Source organism: Lutjanus erythropterus, chromosome 3 (genome assembly GCF_056507025.1).
Source record: "Lutjanus erythropterus isolate fLutEry1 chromosome 3, fLutEry1.hap2, whole genome shotgun sequence".
Lineage (NCBI taxonomy): Eukaryota > Metazoa > Chordata > Actinopteri > Lutjaniformes > Lutjanidae > Lutjanus > Lutjanus erythropterus.
Window position 1 is genome coordinate 25,651,801 of NC_139319.1, and position 24,098 is coordinate 25,675,898.

Here is a 24,098-nt window from a genome sequence, read left to right on the forward strand (position 1 = left end):
ACCTCAGAATTAGTACTGACCGGCACTCAAATTGGAGTGGCTGGTTTCATTCATGAAGGGGTTGGGGCGTGACACAGGAGCGAAGATGGGCTGCTGTCATCCATTCACTCACAACTCAAAAAAATCTATTGAAATAAGTTACCTTGAAATTTTGACTTTTCTCAACTTTTTAGTTTTTACAGTACAGAATCAATTCAGAAATGTTGAATAATCTTGATTCATGCATGAATATATTTTCTCCCCATGTTTGTGTTCCTATTAAAGGGAGGAAAACAGTGTGTATGCTCACTGGAGTGTGTGTGGGTGTGTGTTTGTGTGTGCAATCAAGCTTAGATTACTCTGCAGTGTTTAATGACCTGGTGAGTCAGATGCTGTTATTACACCACCTTGCTGTGTTGCCATTATGGTCACACACCTGAGAAGATGGCACATTAGGCAAAGAGGAAACTCCTGTTTGGTGCTAAATGTCACTTTTCTTTTAATTTCACTTTCAGTCCCATATTCCTTTGAATATACAGGGTCATCAGGGAAGTCAGCATGCTGATTTAAGATTGACTTGAGATTAACCATGAGAATTGGGCATAACTTCAGTGCAGTTTTGGAGGATTATTAAACACACAGACACCTCACAGTGGTTTATGGCTTTTACAACTCTGTAAAGACATTACTGGTACTGCATAGCAAAATTAGCACAGTGCCACAAGCTGCACACTACAAGCTGTTCTAGCCGGTGTGAACAATGTGTGTGTGAGCATATTTAATTGGCCAAGAGTGCCAAATCAGGAAGGAACTGTCACACAATTAGTATATTATTAGCATCAGCCTCTCTGCTAATACATCAAGAAATTACAGAGCTGCAGCAGATCCACCAGAGGTGCTTCAAGTGGAAATTGAAAGTTCTTGAACTCGCTTCCTGATCACTTGAAATTCGCTGCAAACTTCACTACTTTTAAGAGAATTACCAAATCCTGGTTTGCCCAGCAACAAACCTGTACTCATTATCTAAATTTTAAATGTCTATAAATATTTTTACCTGCAGTTTACCATCTTTTTACCTTATTGTTTTAATCTCTTATCTTCATAAAAGCTCTTCTGTGGATGGGTATTGCAAATTAGCATCCACTATAAAAACTTTGATTCTGGTATTTGACAGCTAATTTCAGTTTGTCTTTGTATACTTTATCTGTCCCCATCATACACCGATCAGGCATAACATTATGACCACCTGCCTAATATTGTGTTGGTCTCCCTTTTGCTGCCAAAACAACCCTGACCCGTTGAGGCATGGACTCCACTAGACCCCTGAAGGTGTGCTGTGGTATCTGGCACCAAGATGTTCGCAGCAGATCCTTTCAGTCCTGTAAATTGGGAGGTGGGGCCTCCATGGATTGGACTTGTTTGTCCAGCACATCCCACAGATGTTCGATTGAATTGAGATCTGGGGAATTTGGAGGCCAAGTCAACATCTCAAACTCAGTCAATCAGCATGGGCACCCTGACTGGTCTGTAGCTATGCAGGCCCATACACAACAAACTGTGATGCACTGTGTATTCTGACACCTTCCTATCAGAACCAACATTAATTTATTCAACACTCTGAGCAACAGTAGCTCGTCTGTTGGATTGGACCACACAGGCCAGCCTTCACTTCCCAGGTGCATCACTGAGCCTTGACCACCCATGACCCTGTCGCCGGTTCACCACTGTTCCTTCCTTGGACCACGTTTGATAGATACTGACCACTGCAGACCATGAACACCCCGCATTAGCTGCAGTTTTGGAGATTCTCTGACCCAGTCGTCTAGCCATCACAATTTGGCCCTTGTCAAACTCGCTCAAATCCTTACACTTGCCCATTTTTCCTGTTTCTAACACATCAACTTTGAGGACAAAATGTTCACTTGCTGCCTAATATATCCCACCCACTAACAGAAGCCATGATGAAGAGAAAATCAGTGTTATTCACTTCACTTGTCAGTGGTCATAACCTTATGCTTGATCGGTGTATAAACCATGAATAAATAAATAATATCCTGATTTTATTATAAGTAAGACACATTCCAGGATGCAATAGGTAATTTTTTGTGAATTTCTGAAAGCACAGTTTTCTCTCCACATCACTAAATTCCTTCAGGACTGTTCACTATGTGGATCCCATTCTTCATCTAAAAACAGCAAATTAACTACATGCAACTATTTCTCTCCTATATTTCTCACCAGCAATTTTAAAATGTCTTTTTGATTGCAATAGAGGTTTCTGCAATGAAAGACATGATGTAGTTTGCATTTTGACTGAATAATTTCCTGATAAACTATTGCCAGTTTATGTCAATGGTTTAATCACAATATTATCTAATTTTGTGTTGTGTTTGCAGTGTATAGGAGCATTATTACAGTACAGTTACCTCTCCCCCTTTGAGGTTTCCATTTTTTCTTTTTTCAATTAATCCAAAGAAATATCATCATAAAAAAACATCAAACACTCAAAGAATGAGGTCACTGCAAGGACGCAGGCAGCAGGGGAATGTTGGGTGTGTGTGTAGTTAACTGCATGTGTTTTGTTATTGTTTGCATTGTATGGTGTAATGTATGTGTTGCTTGTGTATGTGGACATGTTTTCCTTCACCTCATGCTGTGCCCAGTCCCATAAATAGCGCCATGATTAAGATGCCGTGCCTTATCATATCATCCCTCCTTATGATGATTTGATATCTGTGTCCTCCAGGGTCCTTTCTGTCTTCTGTAATTACATACAGTCTGCGTAAGTTGTAATGTACTCCATTGTTGTGTGCGTGTGAGAGAGAGAGAGTAAACATAGCCAGGTGAAATTGAGCTTAATATTTCCTGAGCATCATCCAAACCACACGACGGCATTAATGTACAAAGTTCCGCTAAATGTGGCTTCAGCTTAGTTGGTTGAACTATTTGAGGGCTGAGCTCACTCAGCTGCATTTTTTTCCAGAAATCACACACAGGCTTAAATATCTAAATGAGGTCCACTACTCACAGGGCCTGTTTATTTTTGTTTATTTACCATGGAGCAAATAATCTACTGTCCTTGCTCCAGAATTACTGCAAGGACAACTGGGCTGTACAGACAAGGGTATTTAACAAAGATCCAGATGTCCAGTTTAAATGATCATTCAACACCACCAGCTACATGTGCCCTCGCTTGACTTGAAGTCCATTTTAGTTTGTGGTTGATTTATGGGCCTAATGGAGCCAGAATGACAAGGCAGGCTTGACATTTTGTGCCATTAGTATAAAACTTTACATAAACATTACAACTGCTCATTTTGTTCAGTTTGAAGGTTCATACTAACTGGCTATGTAGTTCATTGGCTTTTTTCACCCCTAGCTAAGTGGCTTGATCACCTTTCAGTTGCACTTTCATAATAGGGGTGTCACAATTCTCTAAATCCACGAGTTGATATGAATTGAATTTAAACTTCTTTTTTTTTTAGCACTGACAGTTACACCATTGTTAGTCTTCATTTGTAAAAATCAACAGATCACGGACTGTCATTTACATGTTCAAATTCATCTTTCAAATTGCTGGTGCCAGCATGCTGGCATAATCACAGAAAAGTGCCTCATGCTGTAAAGGGTAGTTATGTGATTTAAGTTACTAAAAGGCTGTGAATTGTGTTTGTTGTCACAGAAGAGAAATAAAATATCCTTGTTCATGCGGTGTTACTATGGCATTTTTCACAACAAAGTCCGACTCCATCAGTGAAAAGTGCAGCTGCAGGTTTCCAGTAGGCAAAATTGTCCATTTGATTTTGATTATTGACATTAATATTGAAATTCTGACAACCTCTAGTTTGTAGCCTATGTTCAATAGTATGTAAGCACATTAACATTCATACAGCCACAACTTTAGTGTTGATTCTGAAAGTCTTTAGTTCAATAGTACATTAAGTCTATTTGTGGTTCAGGCTGTTACATTCACCAGCTCACTATTTACGACAGAGTTATCAGACTATGCTGTTTCTATGACTTTAGGCTTTTAACATGGAAGTGAAAAAAATGTGCATTACGGCCGAGCTGACAATGGTGCTGTCTATCACCAGTGAGATCAGCTCCATTGCTGAAAGCAGTCAGTGACAGTGGTGATTCAGTATAGTCGGTTGGTTCGAAGATGTGTTGTTGTTTGTACATGTGCTGAAAACCTCTACTGCCATTTAGAATTTAGAAGTTGTCACTTAGTGCCTTTGATATTATATGGCAGCGAAATAATAAGCAGTTTCAAAGTGGTGCAGACTCTTACCAGTATGATTTATAGACACAACACATCCCATATAATGATTTACATTTTATGCAGCTGGCTCAGAGACACCAGCTAAATCTGTCTTCACCATCCACAAGCCCTCAAGACTCAAAGAAATGTACCTCACATTTAAACTAAAAGACTAAAACAAACAACAAATGGCAGTGGTACCAAATTCCTTATGTGATGTAAATTGTACAGTATACATATGCATACATGAATAAATATGTAATGCAAATAAAGTGTATTATAGTTGAGAGACAGAGAGAAGGTGGGTGAACATAGAGGGAAAGAATAAGACCATTCATCAACGGCTCCATGCGCTCTCCCTAAGCAGCGTGGGCAGTTGTGTCTCATATACTTAGCATCAATAATGTACACAGGTCAGTGCCATGGAGACAAGGCAAGGAAAAGATAGACTGAGGAATGAAGCGTGCATGGAGTGTACAGCGAAGAGAGGGAAAGAAAGAAAAAAGAGTTTGTCTTCACGTAATTTAATAGGCTAACTAAGCATATCTCTGTCTCCTTTTTTCTTTTATCCTGTCTCTTGCACTCAGACTGCAGTGGGAACACATTTCCTCCCGGGACTATGTCTCCAAATGACCCCATATTTAAACTTCTGAATGCTTGAATAGAAATAAATAGAAATGCTTGATTGAATCTTTTGTGCCTGCGATGAATAGGTACCAAGGTGCTAAAGAGAGCTATTCCCTGTTTGCAGCAGCCCAATTTGTATGAATGCATTTGTTTTACATAAAATCACAGTGTGTGCTGGTACAGTAAGAGCAAGCCTCTATTCACGAAGGCCTATTTATGATACGCCCACAGTAAATAGCGAGTGGCAGAGCAGCCTTTATGCCATTCAAAACGGATGTTTTCAGTGCACAAATGGTCGCAGTTTGTACAAAAACAGTTTAAATTAGCCAGTTAGTCACAGTGTCTGCCAGTATGATCCTCTGAGGGAAAAAAATATTCAAATTTCTTCCTGAATAGTGAAAGCTCAGACTTGAGAATGTAGCCTGAGACACATTTCAAATAAACACATAAAGCACTGTATCATTTAGCATTGTATCGCATTTTGGAAAATTTGCACAAAATTTATTTATCCATTTATCCACAAAATGCCAAAATGCCAGGGTAAACACATCTAATATAGTTGAGCAAACACTCACACATTGTCACAAGGTCCATGAAGTAGCTTTTGATCATATCACGCAAACTTCATAATGAAATGAAGTTTGACCAGATTGAGATTCAGACATTTTATTATCCCAAGTTGGAAACTGGACTTACAGTCAGGGCACAAAATAAAAAAAAAACCCCATGGATAAAACTAACACATGTAGATAGACAACAAGAACAGAAATGTTTTCTGTAGATATAAAATACAGAATACAAAAAACCCCACAGAACACTACAAAATGGCAAATTACATTTGCAAATTTAGCAGGGTTATTGCATAAGGGACAAAGATTTTTAGTCTTATTGCACTTGAACTGGTGTACTTTAAATCTACAGCCTGAGGGAAAGGTCACAAGCTCATCATGAAGTTTAATATGAACATGGCCTGCTGGAGAACCTGCTGGTCAAAGATAGCTGACCATTTGGCACAGATTATAGACTCGCAGTCTTTCTGAGCACTTAAAAGCAGCTATGATGAATAATTTGATTGTAACAATGGATCACAATTGCAGAATTGCTGTGGAAACAACAATAGGCACATACAAGAATCCTTTTATTTCCCTAAAAAGTAGTTAGTTAGTTCTGAGTATTTTGGCTGGAAAGGGCCAGACATTTCCCTCAGAAGTTGGTGGAGACCAAAAACAGAGCAGAAAGGAAAGTGAATAATGGAATTTACACTCATCAGGTGAACACAAATATGGCTCCAAATGAATAATAATGTTGCTTGCATCTGTTGGATGTGTTAAAAAGCAACTCCAAGTATCAACTTGCAGTAAAATTTGATGTATGTAGTGTGTGTTTGTGTTGTCTCCAAGTGGCCAGAAAATTTCAGATATCTTGCCCGTGTTGGCTTAAAAGATGAGATTCAAAGTTAAATCTTGACCTTAGACAGAGATTGTTTTATTTGCCATTTCCAAGGTCAAGATTAAACCTTGAACCTCTTAATTAATGTTGCATTTATGATTTTAAGTGAGTCATTATTTTGAGAAACCTTCACATTTTAATGGCTTACAGGATGATTTTTTTCATTACATCGAAGGAAATGGGCTTCCATATTTTTCCTTAATTTCCTTCCATAATATATTATTGTTCCTGGTTGTGATTTCAAAGTTGGCTTGTATTGCGAAATAAAAATAGGCTATTCTATATTTCTATTTGACATCTGCTTTCATGTACCATAAACATTTCCCTTTATCATCGCTACAGGGTCCCTGGCGGTGTCTGTCACCGATATGACGGCTCCAGTGGTTGGCTCATCTGGTGGAGTATACGCTCTGGTCTCAGCACATCTGGCCAATGTAGTAATGGTAAGTTTTTGTGTGTGTGTATGTGTGTGTGTGTGTAGATGATTATCACATCACTCAGTTGTCCTGTCACTGCAGAGCATTGCAGAGCATTGCAGGTGTTGGTCTATCTACAGACGCCATATATTCCTCGTCATCACCTTCAGTTTGTCCTTTTCTTCGAGACCAGAAAGTGTGTGTGTGTGGACGTTTGTGTGACAGCATGTGAGGAAATCCCATCCTGCTGCACTCTGACATCTGTGTCTACTGTGTTCAGTCTAAACGCTCCATCCTGTGGGTCATCACAGACACAGGCAGAAGGCTCTCATGTGAATCTCTATTATGTTTAATAGGGTGCTCATTATGTACCCTGCCAGAACATTCTTGGGGTTGGGGTGGAGGAGTTTGTCCTTCTCTTTCTCAGTTGAAATCATATTATCTAACACAGGAAGAACAGATTGGGGGTCGGAGTGTCTCTGGGGCTTTCCAAAATTGATGTGAATTGAGACAGAGGGCAAGATCTCATGTCATTTCATGTCAGTGTGTGTGTGTGTGTGTGTCTGAGGAGGACTTGACCTAGCTTTGTTTGTTCTTTGTCTTTATGATCAGAACTTTAAAATGCCCTCATGAATTCTCCATCGTTTCTGTCACTCTCTTTCTGTAGAATTGGTCGGGAATGAAGTGTCAGTTTAAGTTATTCCGGATGGCCATGGCTCTGGTTTGCAGTAAGTCTCAATAAAGATGCCACTTTCAATTCAGATTTAAAAGAATTGTCCTTGATTATTTTAAAATATTCCATCACCAGAATTCACATCAATCTCACATCAAAGATCCCTAATTAGAGAAATATGATTTCGCTGCAAGGGCAACAATATTAAACTTTTTTTTGCAGTGCAGCTTCAGCATATAGAGGATTTGTAACCATGAAGACCCACTGAGGGTGGCAATGCAAAGTTAACCGTCATTAATTTTTTTATGTGACACAAGAACTTTTCAAGGCGTGTGAGATTCAGTGCAGGATTGGGTCATGTCTAGATGGAAACCCCAGACCCACAAAGGATCTTGCAAGAATGATCATTTTAACCCAAGCCATGATCATTCTCAAAGCCTAACCAAATGTGTTTTTTTGTCCCTAAACCTATGCATTTCTTAACCTCACCGTTATCACATTATAAAGCATAATTTGTTTGTACAATGTGCACAATGAAACAATGTAACTTTGCAACAAAAAGCAGTGCAGTAGTGGCTCAGAAAGTTTACGTGCAGTGGAAACATGTCATAATTGTTGTTTCTGAGATACCCTTTTTACCTCCAAGATTAAAACAGATACAAACAAAAATGAAATGCTGCAGGGCACAACATCAAGTAGTTGGGAAAAGTGGCGAGTTGCTTATTTACACTGTATCAAGACATTGAGATATTGAAAACAGGACTTTGATCTCTAGTGGGAACCTCCCCAGTTTTGTTTTATCTTAGATCATTTATCTGACCAGTAGGTCAGTCTTCAAGCATATCATGACCACAACATGTTTTATCTTGACCCATATTGTTCAGTGGAGATGTGGCTTTGATCCAGCAAATTCAGATTGTAAAATAACAAAGCTGAAGAATATAAAAAGCTTTTTATCAACACAAACCTTGTCCTCCTAGCCCTTACTTAGATTTGCAAATGTTATTGATGGATTTTCTATTGAAAGACCAGCTCAGCGGTTACTTCCTCTGCCAATGTTTACCTCACTGAGGGAAGTTTGTACTGCTGATTCTGGCGGTGTAATTGCCCAGTGTTGTTGTTGGTAACAAAATAAAAGCAACTCTAATTCTTCCACCTATGAGCGATTGTTTTATCACATTTTGTGCAGCAGCTGTTATAGGCGCATACTTTACAAATATTGTGTCTTTTCTCTCTCCTTCTGTCTGTCACAGTGAGTGTAGAGTTTGGTCGGGCGGTTTGGCTGCGGTTCTACCCTCCAGCCTTCCCTCCATGCCCTAATCCCAGCTTCGTGGCTCACCTGGGAGGGGTGGTGGTCGGTCTGACACTGGGGGTGGTAGTCTTGCAGAACTACGAGCAGCGTCTCCAGGAGCAGTCCCTGTTTTGGATCTTCTTCTGCGTCTACACCTTGTTTGTGCTCTGCGCTGTCTTCTGGAACATCTTTGCCTACAGCTTGCTTGACGTGCGACTGCCTCCGCCACCGTGACTCCTGTTTATTAGAGGCAGACGAGACACTGAACTCCTGTTTTTCCTTCATTGGTAGATCCTTGACCGCCCGGCTGGATGAGTCACCTCAGCCCTCATGTTCAGAGCCTCATTGTGGGGGTATCAGAGCAGCCCTCCTCCTACATCCAGCGCTCTGAGGCAGGGAGGTCTTGCTGTGGCAATGCCTTACCATCACTCCTGCTTACCATGCAAGCTAACCTCCATCTGCTCTTTGTCTACATTTCTGCTGGACGTTGTCTCAAGAGTCACAGCCAGTGTGACATTTGTTGAGAAGCCTCGGATGTAACACAACAGGAGCAGGAGCAGCACTCCTGTCCACATGGCTTAACCTTCTCTGCCTCTTCCTCCTCAATCCAATGGTGCCTTCTCATGGAGACGTCAGCCTGATGAAAGTATTTCTGCACAGTTGCCTCATGTGTAGGGTGACGGCAGTAAAACCCTGCAGTACAACCTGTTTTCGGACAGAGAGGTTCCTGCAAATCCTGTAATCTGCCTGCACCCTCATCATCAGTAAATGAAGAATAAGGTCATATGAGAATTTAGGCTTAGTTGGTGTGTTGTCATCGTTACAAGCAGCTCATACACATACAAGAAGTTTAGATGAAGCAGACAGCAGGATAAAGAGAGAGCACAGAGTATTTACTTTAATAGTTACACTGTAAAAACATAAGTTAAGAAAACACAAAATTTCAAGACAGCTTCAATAGATTTTTGAGTTTTGTGCCAAGTTTTACCAGCTAATAATGTTTTGTTATGATAATTTAAATTTCTTCTGTAGATAAACTTGAATGTTTGAGTTTTAGAACCCCCAAAAAATGTATTTCAAAAATTGTTTTTCAAACTCAATGAAGTAAAAGTAAATAATGGTCTCAGTTACACCCATTTAATTTTCAAGCACCCAAATAAAGACAAATCTGATTCGCAGCTCACTGTGTACAATTTTTGGGGTCTCTAAAACTCAAACATTCTAGTTCATCTAAAGAAGATAAGTAAATTATGTCAAAAGGTTATAGCTTGTCAAAACTTTGTTTAGTTAATTTCAACAGTTTGAGTTCTATTCAAATTGTAAAAAATAAGGCAGTTGTCTTGAAATCATGAGTTTTTGCAACATTTTTTTTTTTTTTGTATTATGAATTTACCTTTGAAGGAAAGCGAGGGTTCCTTCAGTGGTGCCTTCAGCTTTTGGCACTTCCCCCAGAGGAGGATTAATTTGTGTTCAGCTTAGTTTGAACCTCAAACTTGTGTCTTTTGTGTGTGACAATTGTACTATTGTGTGTACAGATAAAAAAAGAAGCAGAAGTGCCATTCAGACTTTAAGCTTTCTAAAATGATGCCAAAACACTGCTACAAGCACCAGGGGGAAGAGCAAATCCCCTGACAAGAATTGCTTTTGTGTTAGAAAAATGAATCTAATTTTGTCTGTGAGGAGTTGGTCGAATGTAACAAAGAAATTTTCATGATCTCTAAAGAGTCTCTCACTGAGACCCTTGGGACAACACAGAAATGCAGTCAAATTCTTGTCATTTTGGTGTCCCCCTCCTGGCATCTGCAGTGATTTTTGCGATGCTGGAAAATTGCGAAGAAGTGACAGAAGCTTATTTATTGATTGGTGAATTAAGGAAAGTGGGATTAGACAAATGAAGACATTCACTGATGGGGACAGCTTGGCCATTCTGAATAAATCTAGTCTTTTCTCTCATTACCAAACGTAGAAGAGCACACATGCCTGACCTCGACTACATCCGGGCTGGGGTCGTTTCACTCTCGCATCAGGAGGCAAAGAGGGGGAGAAGTAAATCAATGCTCCCTCATTAGTTTCTGTCACAACTGAAATTGTTAATTGATTAAACTGGGGTAGAAAACGACCCCAGCCCTGAGCTGTGAGTCTTAAACTGTACTGTACTTTAACCTCATGTTACACTGGTAACTGCTTCGCACAAACATTATTAAAATGTAATTATATACAGATTAATATTTTAACATGCATTTGCTGTTGATTTTTTTTTACTTGGTGATGTTGTGTAAATTGTTCGGTCGGTCTGCATTGTGGTATGTTATATCCTGTATGTATCCTATTTAAGAATTGGTTAAGATGGTCGAGGATTGTATATAAAAAGGGCTATGACACAAAATGAGTGAGGGGTAAATCGCTGATAATATTTTAACATTGTGCATATTTTGTAGATTTGATATGTACATACTGGAGTACATTAAACAGTTTTATACAGAAACAACCTATGATTTCTTTGGATTTTTGTGCTCATTTATATCAGAGTCAGCCTCTTCCATTCCTTCCCACAATGCCATCATTTTTAGGTGAGGTAAGGGATATCTAGGGAGAGACAGTAGGTCAACAGGATACACCACAGAGAAGCACTGTTTTTTAGTCATAAAATATATAATATATATTATAAACATTGTTTGAGTGCATGAGGCCTTGGAACATTAAGGGGACAGTTCAACCCTAAATCAAAAACCCCTAAATCATGTTAGCTGGTGACATGGATGTCCCTGTGGAGTTGAGGAGGTTTCATGCGTCACTGTATCTGATAATTGGTGAATCTGACTGTCCTGTGGGTATACAGACAATTGAACTCGTGTGCTTGTCCTCTGTCTCTGTCAACAACTGTTTTCAAGCATTCAGATCCAGTTGGCCCACCCAAAAACCTCAGTGTGACCTTACCTCATGTCACCCATGCTTGCACACACATATAACCAGTTTTAGTCAATAATATTCAGGGACAGGAATCACCACCCAATGTGCAAAGAGAAGTGCTCAAAACAAGCAGGTCTGCAGCCTTGAAACCAGATTAGGTTCAAACTCCAAACCCAAAGCAGGCATCAGAGTGATCAATGAAACGTGCAAGCATACAAGAATCAGCCATAATTCATTCAGAGGAGGGACCCTTTAAGCTGTCGCTGAACGTCTTCTCTGTCTAGCCGGCACCAACATATGGAGAGTAGCAGTTTTGAAGGCGTACAATGAAAAATTCATTAGGTGGCCAAGGAAAGCCGCCTCAGTTTTGTTTCCCCTTCATAAATCTCCAATTTCAGAGGTAATCATTCACCTTGGTGAGAAAGAGAAGACAAGTGAAGCTGCAGGGAAGGAAAATCTGTCTGAGTGCATTTGTAGTGTCTCTGCATTTATGCTGCCTGCTGAGAGCAGCACTTGTTCCAATTTCGCCCTGTTTTAATATGCATTTCACATCTTTGTAGGTACACACAAGAAGCAGGAGTTAAGTTGACAGTTTATACTCTGATGAATAATTATTACCAATGTTTCAAACTACAGGATGATGTATCACTGCCCATCTTTTTTAGAGCTAATCCATCCTGTCATTCTGTTAGTGTGAGTATTGTCTAGTGTTTCATGTGTTTATGTACGTTCACATAGGTGGCATTAGTGTAGGCTTCTCAGTAAGAATATGTTCTTTCTGCTTTAACTACTTTTGACGTTGAAGGTGTGTTGGTCATAAATCAAACTGTGCTATATAAAATTCAGTGGTTTATAGTATGGATACACCCAAATCTGAATACGTTATATGGGAAAGCACAAATAATAGGATGGAGATGGATATTTCTTCTATCCGAAGTTGCTCATCATTATTCAGATAAATAAGTTAGCTTCATGATTTCCGGTAGACTTTAAAAAAGTCACATCTGTCTTAACCAATCAGTGATATAAAGCACCAAGGTTGTTCCCTTCAACTGAAGGATGGTTTATACACTTGTACTGGAGACAGAATCTTTCATTCTCTTTCATTTGTAAAAAAAAATTTCAGTCTGATTTTTCAATATCCCCATTTACAATGGCAGTGGTGGTGAGCTTCAGACAGTTCATAAACCTTAGTTTAGCAAAAAAATAAAAAGAGAAAGAGAGATGAAAGGTGCTTTGAAGGCACAACAGTTGCATTGGCACTAACATTTCCCTGATTTAATGTGACTTCAAGTATAAAGCACCCCCACTTCTATGTGAATATAGATACAGAGACAGGGGATTTTTTTTTTTGAACAGTCATAGATGCAGTAGTAGTTTATAGTAGGGCACAGTCAGACACCACAACTTTGTTGCCAAAAGTATATGGACATCCAAGCAAAGGACTATATTAGCTACACCTGAAAGTGACTTTGATTATCTCATTCTAAAACTATATGTCAAATTATATATTCTCCACTCTCCGTGCCACTTTAAGTGATGTTCTTGTCATAATTTTACCCCAAAGGCACTGAGGCACCCATGTGAAAAAAAAAATCCTGCAGATGTACCCACTTGGAAGCCCTGATGGTATATAAAAGATGGTGGCCCAGTGCACAAGTAATGTGCCCTCTAGGGTGCTCTTCTGGCTAAGAAAATGTGATTTAGTGTTGTATAGGCAGCCCTAAATGCAAGAAAAGGGTTGGAACTGTTTCACCGTAAATGCACCAGGACTTTCTGTCCACTGGTGCCCCACTGCATGCAGCTGGTGACCTTTTTGTTTACCCCGCATCTGCAATTGCCCAGAGATGGTAGATGGGGCAGAGGTCTGGGATCTGTGCAGGCCAGTCTTAATTGTTCCACACCTAGGAATCCATTTCTTTACTGACCTCAGTTTAAGCGTGATAGTAATGCCGCATTGAAAGAGGAGAGGTCATCACCCAAACTGTTACCACAAAGAATGCTGTGACACATCGGGATGACCCTTAAATTGAACTAGGAGGGGCCTAACTGAAACAGCTCCCCCACATACTTCTTGCCATATGTTTTTTTTTGTACAAAATACACAGTCTTTCAAAAATCACAGATTGGATGCTTAACCATCATGCCAAGGCAGAAACCCAGTTTCTATTTCTGCAACATTGTCTCCATCAAGTGGACACCAACAACATAACAAGACCAATACTTGTGCAAAAATGCCTTGTGAGGGGGCGCTTGGATAGCTCAGTTGGTAGAGCGTGCACCCTGTGTACGGAGGCTGTGAGTCCTTTGCAGTGGCCATGGGTTCGACTCCTGTCCATGGCCCTTTGCTATGTGTCATTCCCCCACTCTCTCTCCCCATTTCCTGTCACGTCTTCAGCTGTCCTGTCATCGAAGACATAAAAAATAAAATAAGTAAAAAATGCCTTGTGAGGTCAGGCAGCATCCCCCACTGTGATGGAACTCACTGCCCACACAGTGCCCACAGACGTCCAGAATATATAGATACCTGTAGAAAAATAATACAGTGTCAATCCTGTCAGAGAGATGCTCTAAGTAAGGGCATTGGTTGCCAGTGGTGTTAAATCATAGAGCCACAACTGCCTTTATTGTCAACTCAAGAACTGTCAATCATGGATTAAAAAAATGTAATAGTCTCCCTGAAAAAACATTCCCTGGCAGACAAAATAAAAATGACATCCTACACAAATTTGAGAAAGAATCAGTTAGACTAAAAACAATGTACCTAACATTCCCCATATCACCCACAACAAGACACACACTTCAAAAAACATTTATCCCTCTAAGGAGCTACTTATCATACATTTTGATTTTGATGATAATTTATGCTCACTTTGTGAGAAACAGTTTAAAACTACAGACCATGTTTTTTTCTCATGACAATTTCCATAAATGTATCAAAGAGAAAATCCATCTTTTCCAGATTGTACTTCTAGAAATGATATAACATTTGGTATAATGTTGAAAAACAAAAATAATGAACTCTGCTGTAATGTAATTCTATGTCTTTCCAAATTTTTTTGTTCAAACGAACAAAATTTTAAAATCATCTTCCAAATTTATTGATTTTCTAACTGAATTCAAATCGTACATCAAGTCACCAAAAATATGGAAAGGAACAAAAGCACAAAAAAATATTTAATTATTTAAAAGATTTTCCCACTGACCTGTGTAATGGCTGAAATTGAATTATTCTCATCCCTTGCCTAATATTTATTTTATTGTTTGTTTCCCTTCTCTCATTTTTTTTATTTTGTATTATTGACTTCCTTACACTTCCTTGACATTCACCCCATAACCCCCGGTTAAGGTATCTTTAAATTATAATATATATATGAGGATGATTTTTAAATTCTGTTCTTTTGAATTAAAAAATTGGAAAGACATAGAATTACATTACAGCGGAGTTCATCATTTTTGACAGACTGAGTTAAAGTCAGCAGCAATCAGTTTGTTTCCACAGAGGAAATATATGGCAGTAAGTATGAGCATATATCATTTATCATGTGAAGTCAAATGCAGGCGTGTCTGTGACGTCACGTCTATTTTCTGTCCACGCGAGACTTCAGTGTGTCCACTACAACTTCCTCTAGCTAAGCGCCATTTTCGGCGTTGTCACGGGAGTACAGCATGCTGTTGTCAAACAGATAATAAGACTAGTGTTTTGTGTTGTAAGACATCTTTTTCAGTATTCCTTCAAAATGGGACGTAAAAAGAAGAAGCAGATGAAGCCATGGTGCTGGTATCCTTTTGGCTGGAGAACTAAATACCAACGTAGAAAGAGTGTTAGCGGCTACATGTTAGCTTGATAAAAGGAAGGCCTACGATAACAGCCTGCCCGTGGGTTCATCAATTTGTAAGCTAACGTTAGCTTATCAATCTGGTCATTTTAGGCTAAGAAATTGCTTTATGGACCGATTGTATCCGGTCTATCAGTGATAAATACAAAACATTTGGCGTCGAGTGCTTTTACACAGCAGTAGATTGCGTGTAGTTCATGGTACTGCTAAGAGGAAAGAAACAAAGCTAATGCTAACGTTATCTCCGGTCCGACCGTTGCTAACACGATAGCCATGCATTAATGATTCAAATGTCGACGCTAACGTTAACCAATCAATTCGAAACCTTGTGTTTCCGAGTTGTTGTGTAACTTTGCAGCTTTTTCTACCCAGCCGTTGATACGAAAATAGTGATGAAGACTATCCTTTTTGGCCCAGGGATTTTCTCTGTGATTGTTTTTCTTGGTGAACGTGTGTGTTGCACGGTGTGTTTTTGTTGTTTTGCTTGTGTGTCCTGTGTTAAATATAGCCCTTAACGCATAACTTAAGGTACTGTAATCGAGACTTTGATGATGAGAAGATCCTCATTCAGCATCAGAAGGCAAAGCATTTTAAATGCCATATTTGCCATAAGAAATTGTACACTGGCCCAGGCCTGGCTATTCATTGCATGCAGGTGGGTTCATTTTCCTTCATCGCTTATCCTACTTTAGTTTCTGAAGTGCCCTCGGTCTCATAGTTCTTGGACTGGTTTGGTCCAAAAATCTGCAATTTTTTGTTTTCATTGAATGTGCTTGTCATGACAATAGGGTTGACCAGTTAATTGAACTATAAGCAAAATCGTAACGTGGCAAAGTCCAGTGAAAGTTAAGTATAACACGCAGTTTTCAATGACAACGAAATGCAAAGTTTTGCACACCAAAGTTGTAAGTCTTTGCAATTGCAATGTCTGTCATAATAATCCTTATTTTATTTATTTATGCATTTATTTGTGTACATCATTTAGCCCTGTATTACAGTAAGCATTGGTTCATTTTACATATGTTCCAGGTACACAAAGAGACGATTGATAGTGTACCAAATGCAATTCCTGGAAGAACAGACATCGAACTAGAGATCTACGGTATGGAGGGGATTCCAGAGAAAGACATGCAGGAAAGAAGACGGACATTAGAACAGAAATCACAAGGTTTGTTCATTTTCATGTAGTTGTTTTGCAAGTTTGAGAAAAACGAAAGTTTAAATGAAAGGATGAGAGTTTTCTGTCTTTTTTACATTGGTATTATGTATTTAGAATATTATGAGGTGAAGGGACTACTTTGTTTCTGAAGGCTGGGTGCTTACATTTTAACCATCCTATTTTTTCTCGAAGGCTGCGTTGATTGACATTTTGTTTTAAGCATTGGTATAACATGTAATTTTAGCATTATCGTTCTGTTTTCAGAGAGTCAAAAGAAAAAGTCAAACAATCAGGACGACTCTGATGAGGATGACGATGACGACGATGAAGCAGGACCATCAGCACAGCAGGTTTCTGCTGTTCCACCCCAGGCAGGCTATGCTGCTCCAATGGCCCAGCTTGGTATACCTCCTGTGGCTGGTGCACCTGGGATGCATCCTGCAGGATATCAAGGTAAGGACCTCTTACCAAAGAGCAGAACTTGGGAATTAACAACTCAACACCTCAACTTTATGGCTAGATTCCACTAAGCACGGCTGCATCACATTATGGCTGTGCCACATCAGCAATAGCTGATCGCTGCCAATCTATGCAGTGCTTGTGATTCCACCCGCACTGCCTCGGCATGTTCCAGAAGCAACTCTCCACTCTGCTTCAAATATGTGCAGAGTCTATTTTTGATGGATACTGTGTCAGTGTGCACAGAGCAGATCAGGGCATGCAGGAAGTCAGACAGAGAAAAAGCAGAGCAGATCTGGTCAAAATAAAAGACCTTGTGCAGACTCACCATCACGAAGACAGACAGACAGGCAGAAAAGAAACCATTTAACTATGTAACCTACATATCCATGGTAGAAGCACAAAAAGCAAGAAAAGAAGACTAAATCAGTAAAATTCAAGCAAGTAATCATAGTCAGGTGGGCAAAACTCTGTGCTGCTGAAACGCTGTTGGTGGGGGAATGTGACTGTATGCAGTACAGATTAAACCTGTGGCTCAGATGTGCTGTGCTCAGTGAAATCAATCGGTTCCAAAATCGTATCATACTTATTTTCTGTTATTTGGAACTTCCATGCAAACAAAAACAACTGCATGCAAAGACAACACCTATCTTTGAAGACAAAAGTCTCAAAGAAGTAAAACTAACATTCTTCAATTCTTTAACATTCTTCAAAATGTAAGATTTCAGTTTCCCATGGAGAGCAATAATTTCAAGTCTTACAGATTTTATAATGGGAGCAAATGAACACCAGCCTGCCTCCTGCTCTGTATTTAAAATTTTGGTCTCATCCATGTTTTCTTGTCACCTGATTGGCAAACCAGCTTAAAGGAGCATTACCATCACTAACTGTTGTGGTAAGCAGCCCTGCTGCCTCAGTTACATGACCTTGCAAGGCTGCTAGATTCATAAGATCACTTCATAAGATTATCACTCATAGCTCTGCTGGAAACAGTATCAACAAATCTCTGCCAGTAGATGCATTTATATTTGTATATATATTCAGTGTGTGCGATTGCTGTAAAGCATGCAGGTTCAAGATTCAGATACAGCAGAAAACAGTGGGATTGTTATATATGTAGTCTTTTTTGGGTGTTTTGTTCCCTAGGTGTATAGCTGCTTGGTAGGCAGCAGTGTTGAGTTGTTGGTAAACAAAAATATGTCCTGACTAATTGTTACAGGAATGCCTCCTATTATGCCTGGCGTTCCTCCCATGATGCACGGCATGCCTCCTGCTATGCATGGAATGCCACCAGGGTAAGAACTCTCATTAACTGTTTTGAATGATACCAATTCAGATTCAGTGCTAACCTCTATGGTTTTCTTTATACATCTGTACTGATAATTTGCACATAGAACAACTTAATCGTTTTGAGGTATAAATTAGATGTAAGTATACTATAGTTATAGTAACCCCAAATCATCATCTTCTTACTGGTCTTATTGTCTTTTGCAGCATGATGCCAATGGGTGGAATGATGCCTCCCATGATGCCAGGGATGCCCGGTATACCCCCAGGTGAGTTGTGGTTATATTGGGGTTACAGGAGTCGGGATGGGAATTGAGACCCAATTTCACTTTAGAACCAGCTCAGAAATTATGATTCCATTGACATCAATAAGAAATTTTTGGTTCCATTATTGTTTTCCATGTAGTAATTAAACAAGCGCATGTGCTCAGAAATTTGTCTGCACAAACTGTTGTGTATATCCATGTGATTTCCTTCTGAACATGTTTAATACAGAACAAAGCAACATCTTTACTTTTTGCAGCTTGTAACATTAATTCCCACATCTTCATAGCAATTCCAGCTGAAGTGGTGAAATGTTCAAGATCCATCACTCATAGTGTCAACTAAAACTTCTATAAACCTGCACAAAAATGACAACTACCAACATAAACCACTTTTTTTTCTCCACAAACACTAACAGAAAGCAACAGCTGCACATTAAAAACACCAACAAAACATGACATTTTTATTGTGAACATAAAATAGTAAATTTAAAGTCTCGACAATGCATCATGGGTATACAAATGAGGGCTGTGTCTGATTGTATCTGCAGCACATGTGAACCTCACAAACCTGAATCCTTTAGAACCCCACAATAGTTTAAGGAAACCATGAATTTGAAGGACGTCTCCCAGGTGGTGAAAATACAGTCCAACAACATCAACTGACACAGAACTTTTCACCATTAAAGTAAAATTCGGTTCTAGCCTCATGTAAACTTACACATAATACTTAGGATGATAATGATAATAACAATTTTTGCAGTGGAATTAAAATCCAAATGATACCCAAAGCTTTCAGAAGCATTTGAAGATTTTGGTAAGGCACTATTCATACTGTGCTGTTGAATTAACTTACTTTATTGTTGAAATTGAATAAATCATTTCACTGACTATATGTCTAGTTGAAATGTTTTATGTAATATTCAGTATACATTAGTAAAACTGTCACAGTGTAGAGCTTACACTGTTCAGTGTCTCATAATATTTGTGTTTTTGACACTGAAAACCTGACTCAGATAAGGGATGATTGATGAGGAAATCAATAACCTAATGTAACACAACATTGTGTATGAATTCTAACAAATTATTGAATGTGACCACACCTTTGAGAGCTTGCACATATACAATTTTTGCTCATGTAGCTAAGATAAACATTTTCTTTTGAGGCGTAGATCATAAACTAAGCACAAAAACTGTAACTGCCATTGCTCATATTTTTTAAGTGTAAAGCCCAGCAGATGTAATTGAATATGTAACATGTATTTGTCTGTCAAATGAATGATCTCAGAATTACATAGCAATAAAGGACTGTTTTTGAGAAAGTCAGGGTCTTTTACTATTACTACTATTACTATTGGGCACTCTGCTTGCTTATTTTGCTCTTAATATGTTTTCAGTGTAAGAGTATAAGAATATTTCTGGACCTGTCTGGTTGATTGTTTAGGAATGCCACCTCACATGGCACCGAGGCCAGGGATGCCCCACATGACTCCAGCCCCAGCAGCAGGAGCGATACCCAGTCGACCGGTAGCACCAGCGGCCCAGCCCGCTGTCACCAAACCTCTCTTTCCCAGTGCAGCACAGGTGAGCACCAACAACACACTCACAGACCTTTCAGAGAATTTTGATGTTTCTGTAAGCCTGTCCTGATTTCTGATTTTCTGATCCATCATCTCATTTTCTACAGTCACTGGTTCCCTTTTTACTGTCTTTTTCCACCGCCATTTTAAATCAGTGCTACTATCATGTAGTATATTTTGTTCTCATAATTGAATCTGGATAGATTATGTGGACATGTGACATGCCAATGCTGTGATCTCCTCTCCACCATGCTGCAGATGGGCTCTGGTGTTCATAGCAACACAGCAGCTGTTTCCTCTCCACCTGCAGACCTTCAGTCTGTCTCCTCCCAGCCTCCCTTTCCTAACACGCCACAAGTACGCTCACAGACAGGACTTTGACTTGGACTGTGGCAGCTGCATGTTGCTTATTTATTAACTCCGCCTGTAAATTCTTGAGTCATAAACTAGGCTGATTACTAACAGTATTTGCCTTGTAAGCCTACTTGTGCATCGAAATAAGCACGTTGGCCATGGTGGTGTCAGAGGATAATTATCCTTGACAACAACTGACATACCTATTTGTCTGTGAGCTTTATTACTGTGCATGTGCTTTAATTAACACAGACTGAGGCATAGCAGTGGGTTTACATGGATCCTGTTTTGCATCATCCACCCTATCCCCCTGAAGCATGAATTCTGCAATAAGTACTAGACATGCTGTCAGTTTTTTCCACAATCTGAATTCTAATTCTTCTGTTGATTAGTTATACTTGTAGTTATACTTGCATCTCAGGATTTTAGTTTCATCTAATATTGGGTTGATCTATTGGGTTATTTCACGTATCAAATTGATATATAATTTCCACATTTAAGGTGGAATGTTAATAATATGTCACTAGATTCATGATGACCAAATCATTAATAAAAATGTAATTTTTGGTGTTTTAAGAAGAAAATTTGAAATCTAATGTCAGGTTTATATTTCTCAATTTTATTTACATATTGATTGTCAGAAAGGTTTAATCCATTGACTTTTTTGTGTCTTGAAAAGGTAAGAAAACAGCAGTTTGGACTTGTTTGTTTTTACCAGTCAGTTACCTGTCTTGTCTTTGCACAGGCCCAGCAGAGCACTTCAGGAGCTGCAGCGTCAAACTCCCACAGTACAGCTGCCTCCTCCGACCCTCCCAAAGCAACATTCCCAGCCTACACCCAGCCCTCTGTCTCTTCTTCCTCCTCCACTTCTGCTTCTTCTAACCCCTCTAGCAGCACTGTGGCCAAACCCCCAGCCACAGTGACCAATAAGCCTGCCACCCTCACCACCACGAGTGCAACTAGTAAGTTGATCCACCCTGATGAGGATATCTCACTGGTAAGTTGCTTGATCTTTCTATTTTGACCTTTTCACAGTAAGTAATGACTGATACATATAATAGTACATATAGTGATGAATGGGTTGGCGCAATATTTGACAGTCGGTCTGGTTTGGAATGTCAATATCATGAAATTAGAATTTAATGGAATAGCTGCCAAATGGAGCGTGTAGATTGTATATCCTTACTCTTACTTAGTAGTTTCTCTTCTGTGGTTATGTTGAAGGATGATTCTGAACTTGAATATCCTCAGTGTGAAATCAGGGCACGCCAACATTGGTACCCAGTTCCTCCTCTTTTTTTTATGAGTGTTTCTTTGTACTGTAAGGGGCAGAACAGTGTTTCTTTAGTCTGAGAGTTTGCTTTGTGTGTTGTCCCTGCCAACAGGAGGAAATGAAGGCCCAGTTGCCTCGTTACCAGCGTCTCATACCCAGGCCAGGTCAGGCCCATGCGGCTGCTCCCCCAGTGGCGGCTGTTGGCAGCATAATGCCCCCACAGCAAGGCATGCCACCACAGCAGCCTGGCATGAGGCATCCCATGCATGGTAAGGAAATAAGTCTCTAAGGCCATCAGATGTTCTTTTTTTCACTATTTAATCTAATTATTTCCCTAATCAGTAGTTTTCATTGCACTGCATTGCACGTACACACGTGCATTACATGTGACAGTTACTGTGATGTTAAATGCACATTAGTAATGAATGTGAATAAAATACGTACATATAATAGGGCTGCATGGTTCTTGCTAAAATGTAACTCACAATTTTTCTTGGAGAATGGAGATCACTTTATTTTCACATTTTTTCAATAGCCTGCTCAATTTTTAAAAAAAAGAAGTGTCTGGAACCTGGCCCTAATGGACTTTGCGTGGGCTTGTACTTCTAACTGAAAGTTCTCCTTTTTTCAAGAGAGAAAAAGTTGTTCTTTGCTCTAGATCAGTGGCTCTCAATGTCTTTTACAAACCAGAATACTTCTTCGTAGAATCTCTTTTTTATGGCATCTAAAGTTGTTAGCCCAGTAACATGTTAATTTAAAGGGCAAGTCTAGCTGCATTCTTTTCCAGGTTTTTTAAGATGGTAACTCCCACTCATCTGTTAGCAAAGAGCGGCGGTATAGTTTAAAGCTTTAATCCCCCCTCCCCCGTTTGTAGCAAAGTCAACTACTGGGAAGCTACAGAATGATATAAAACAAAAAATTAAATCTTGTATTGGCTGTGGCGTAACATGACACACCAGACATCACTTGTGGAATTTGGTAGGCTTGCAGTATTTACAGACTCTGCTCTCCCGATTCTCTCTCTGCAGGTCAGTATGGCGCCCCTCCTCAGGGCATGCCAGGCTACATGCCTGGGGGGATGCCTCCATATGGGCAGGGTCCTCCTATGGTGCCCCCTTACCAGGGAGGCCCTCCCATGGGCATGAGGCCACCCGTCATGTCTCCGGCTGGACGCTACTGAAGCAGCAAAGCAGCCACCACATTAGGTTTGAGGTTAACACCTTTCTCTCATCCTTGTGCTTTTTCAAACCTAGCTGCAAGCAAAGAGCAATCAGACCAGTGGTGGTGAAGACCAACATAATTTGTTAGAACACGTGGACATTAAATGTAACATCTTTATTGGAAAACAGCCAAACACCACATAAGTTCCTGAAGGCTATTCTGTTGTAATTTGATTATATGTGAGGATATATTTTTTCCCCATAGGTTTCACTCAGGTTGATAGAAGTGAAGTGTGTTAAAATGATTCATATTTCTTTTGAAGCTGCTGGAGTTACATGAACGTACCAACCCCTTACAAAGGCAAGTTTCTCTTGTAAACATTTGTTTAATTTTATTTTGTTTACTTTTTTTGGTAGTTTGATTGAGGCCCTCACAGCATGCTTAGGTGCTGTTGGACTTGCGTCCCCAACCTTGGTTGGTGAGGGTCTCAGTGTTGAAAATGATTCCAACTAAGTAGTGTTACAAATTCATGACTCAACAGTCTCTAGCTTTATTCTTATTTCAGGTTTGTTTTTAATATTTCCTGGTCAAAAGGGTACCTGTATGCATCCTTTGTAATGTTTTATGAATCTGTTGTAATAAAATTCATCTTGAAATCCAATGCTGGTTTGTCCTGACGTACGTGGAGGTGAGTCACAAAGGTTTGTACTGGTGTTGTATTTCTAGACATCTTATGGCTCTTTAACTACAGAATTTCATCAGGTATTTAAAAACCAAGTTTGCCATCATCTAGTTTTTGTGGAGTCAATGTTACCATGTCTTAATAAAAGGTTTGATATTAAAATACAAAATAAAATGCTTTACATCAGTTCAGAAACAGTTGAGAACTAAGATGTTGGCCAACTTCTGGTTCCAAATACTGCATGTTACCTCATAATGCTGGCAATAACTGCAGATTAAACATACTTGTAGATATACTGTAGTACTTCTACAGCAGTGAAAGAGAAACTAAACTTCATTCTTGATTCATTAACTTTTTTTTGTCTGGACATGCATACCAGTACTGAAACATGCATGAATGCTGTAATGTTAGCATTTGTCGTATCTCATAGACAAG

At 39.5% G+C, this 24,098-nt stretch overlaps 2 protein-coding genes across 6 annotated transcripts in view; both read left to right on the top strand.

The window, feature by feature from the left end:
* The window catches only part of rhbdl3 (rhomboid, veinlet-like 3 (Drosophila)), an 84,159-nt gene extending 72,975 nt beyond the window's left edge, over positions 1–11,184 (top strand). For all 4 annotated transcript variants that reach the window (XM_084715597.1, XM_084715599.1, XM_084715598.1 and 1 more), the window contains 3 exons: positions 6,659–6,759; positions 7,400–7,460; positions 8,659–11,184. In XM_084715597.1, coding sequence (XP_084571723.1) covers positions 6,659–6,759; positions 7,400–7,460; positions 8,659–8,930 — 434 coding nt within the window. In that variant the 3' untranslated portion in view covers positions 8,931–11,184. The remainder of the gene's footprint in view (positions 1–6,658; positions 6,760–7,399; positions 7,461–8,658) is intronic.
* A 4,041-nt stretch (positions 11,185–15,225) lies between these two features.
* znf207b (zinc finger protein 207, b) lies at positions 15,226–23,642 on the top strand. Of its 2 annotated transcripts, XM_084715603.1 has the most exons (11): positions 15,226–15,387; positions 15,974–16,100; positions 16,475–16,613; positions 16,869–17,057; positions 18,283–18,358; positions 18,558–18,619; positions 20,058–20,197; positions 20,452–20,550; positions 21,293–21,544; positions 21,933–22,089; positions 22,849–23,642. In XM_084715603.1, the coding sequence occupies exons 1-11, from the start codon at positions 15,347–15,349 to the stop codon at positions 22,998–23,000; spliced, it is 1,434 nt and encodes a 477-aa protein (XP_084571729.1). In that variant the 5' UTR covers positions 15,226–15,346; the 3' UTR covers positions 23,001–23,642. The 2 variants fall into 2 exon arrangements, with proteins under 2 accessions (XP_084571729.1, XP_084571728.1); XM_084715602.1 differs by lacking the exon at positions 20,452–20,550 and having other exon boundaries at positions 15,228–15,387.
* The last annotated feature ends 456 nt before the right edge of the window (positions 23,643–24,098 follow it).

Bases quoted from the DNA above. Each gene is read 5' to 3' on its own strand.
- znf207b (XM_084715603.1), top strand. From the start codon at position 15,347: ATGGGACGTAAAAAGAAGAAGCAGATGAAGCCATGGTGCTG. The intron at 15,388-15,973 runs GTATCCTTTTGG...GCATAACTTAAG, and splicing joins CAGATGAAGCCATGGTGCTG to GTACTGTAATCGAGACTTTG. The intron at 18,359-18,557 runs GTAAGAACTCTC...TGTCTTTTGCAG, and splicing joins ATGCATGGAATGCCACCAGG to CATGATGCCAATGGGTGGAA.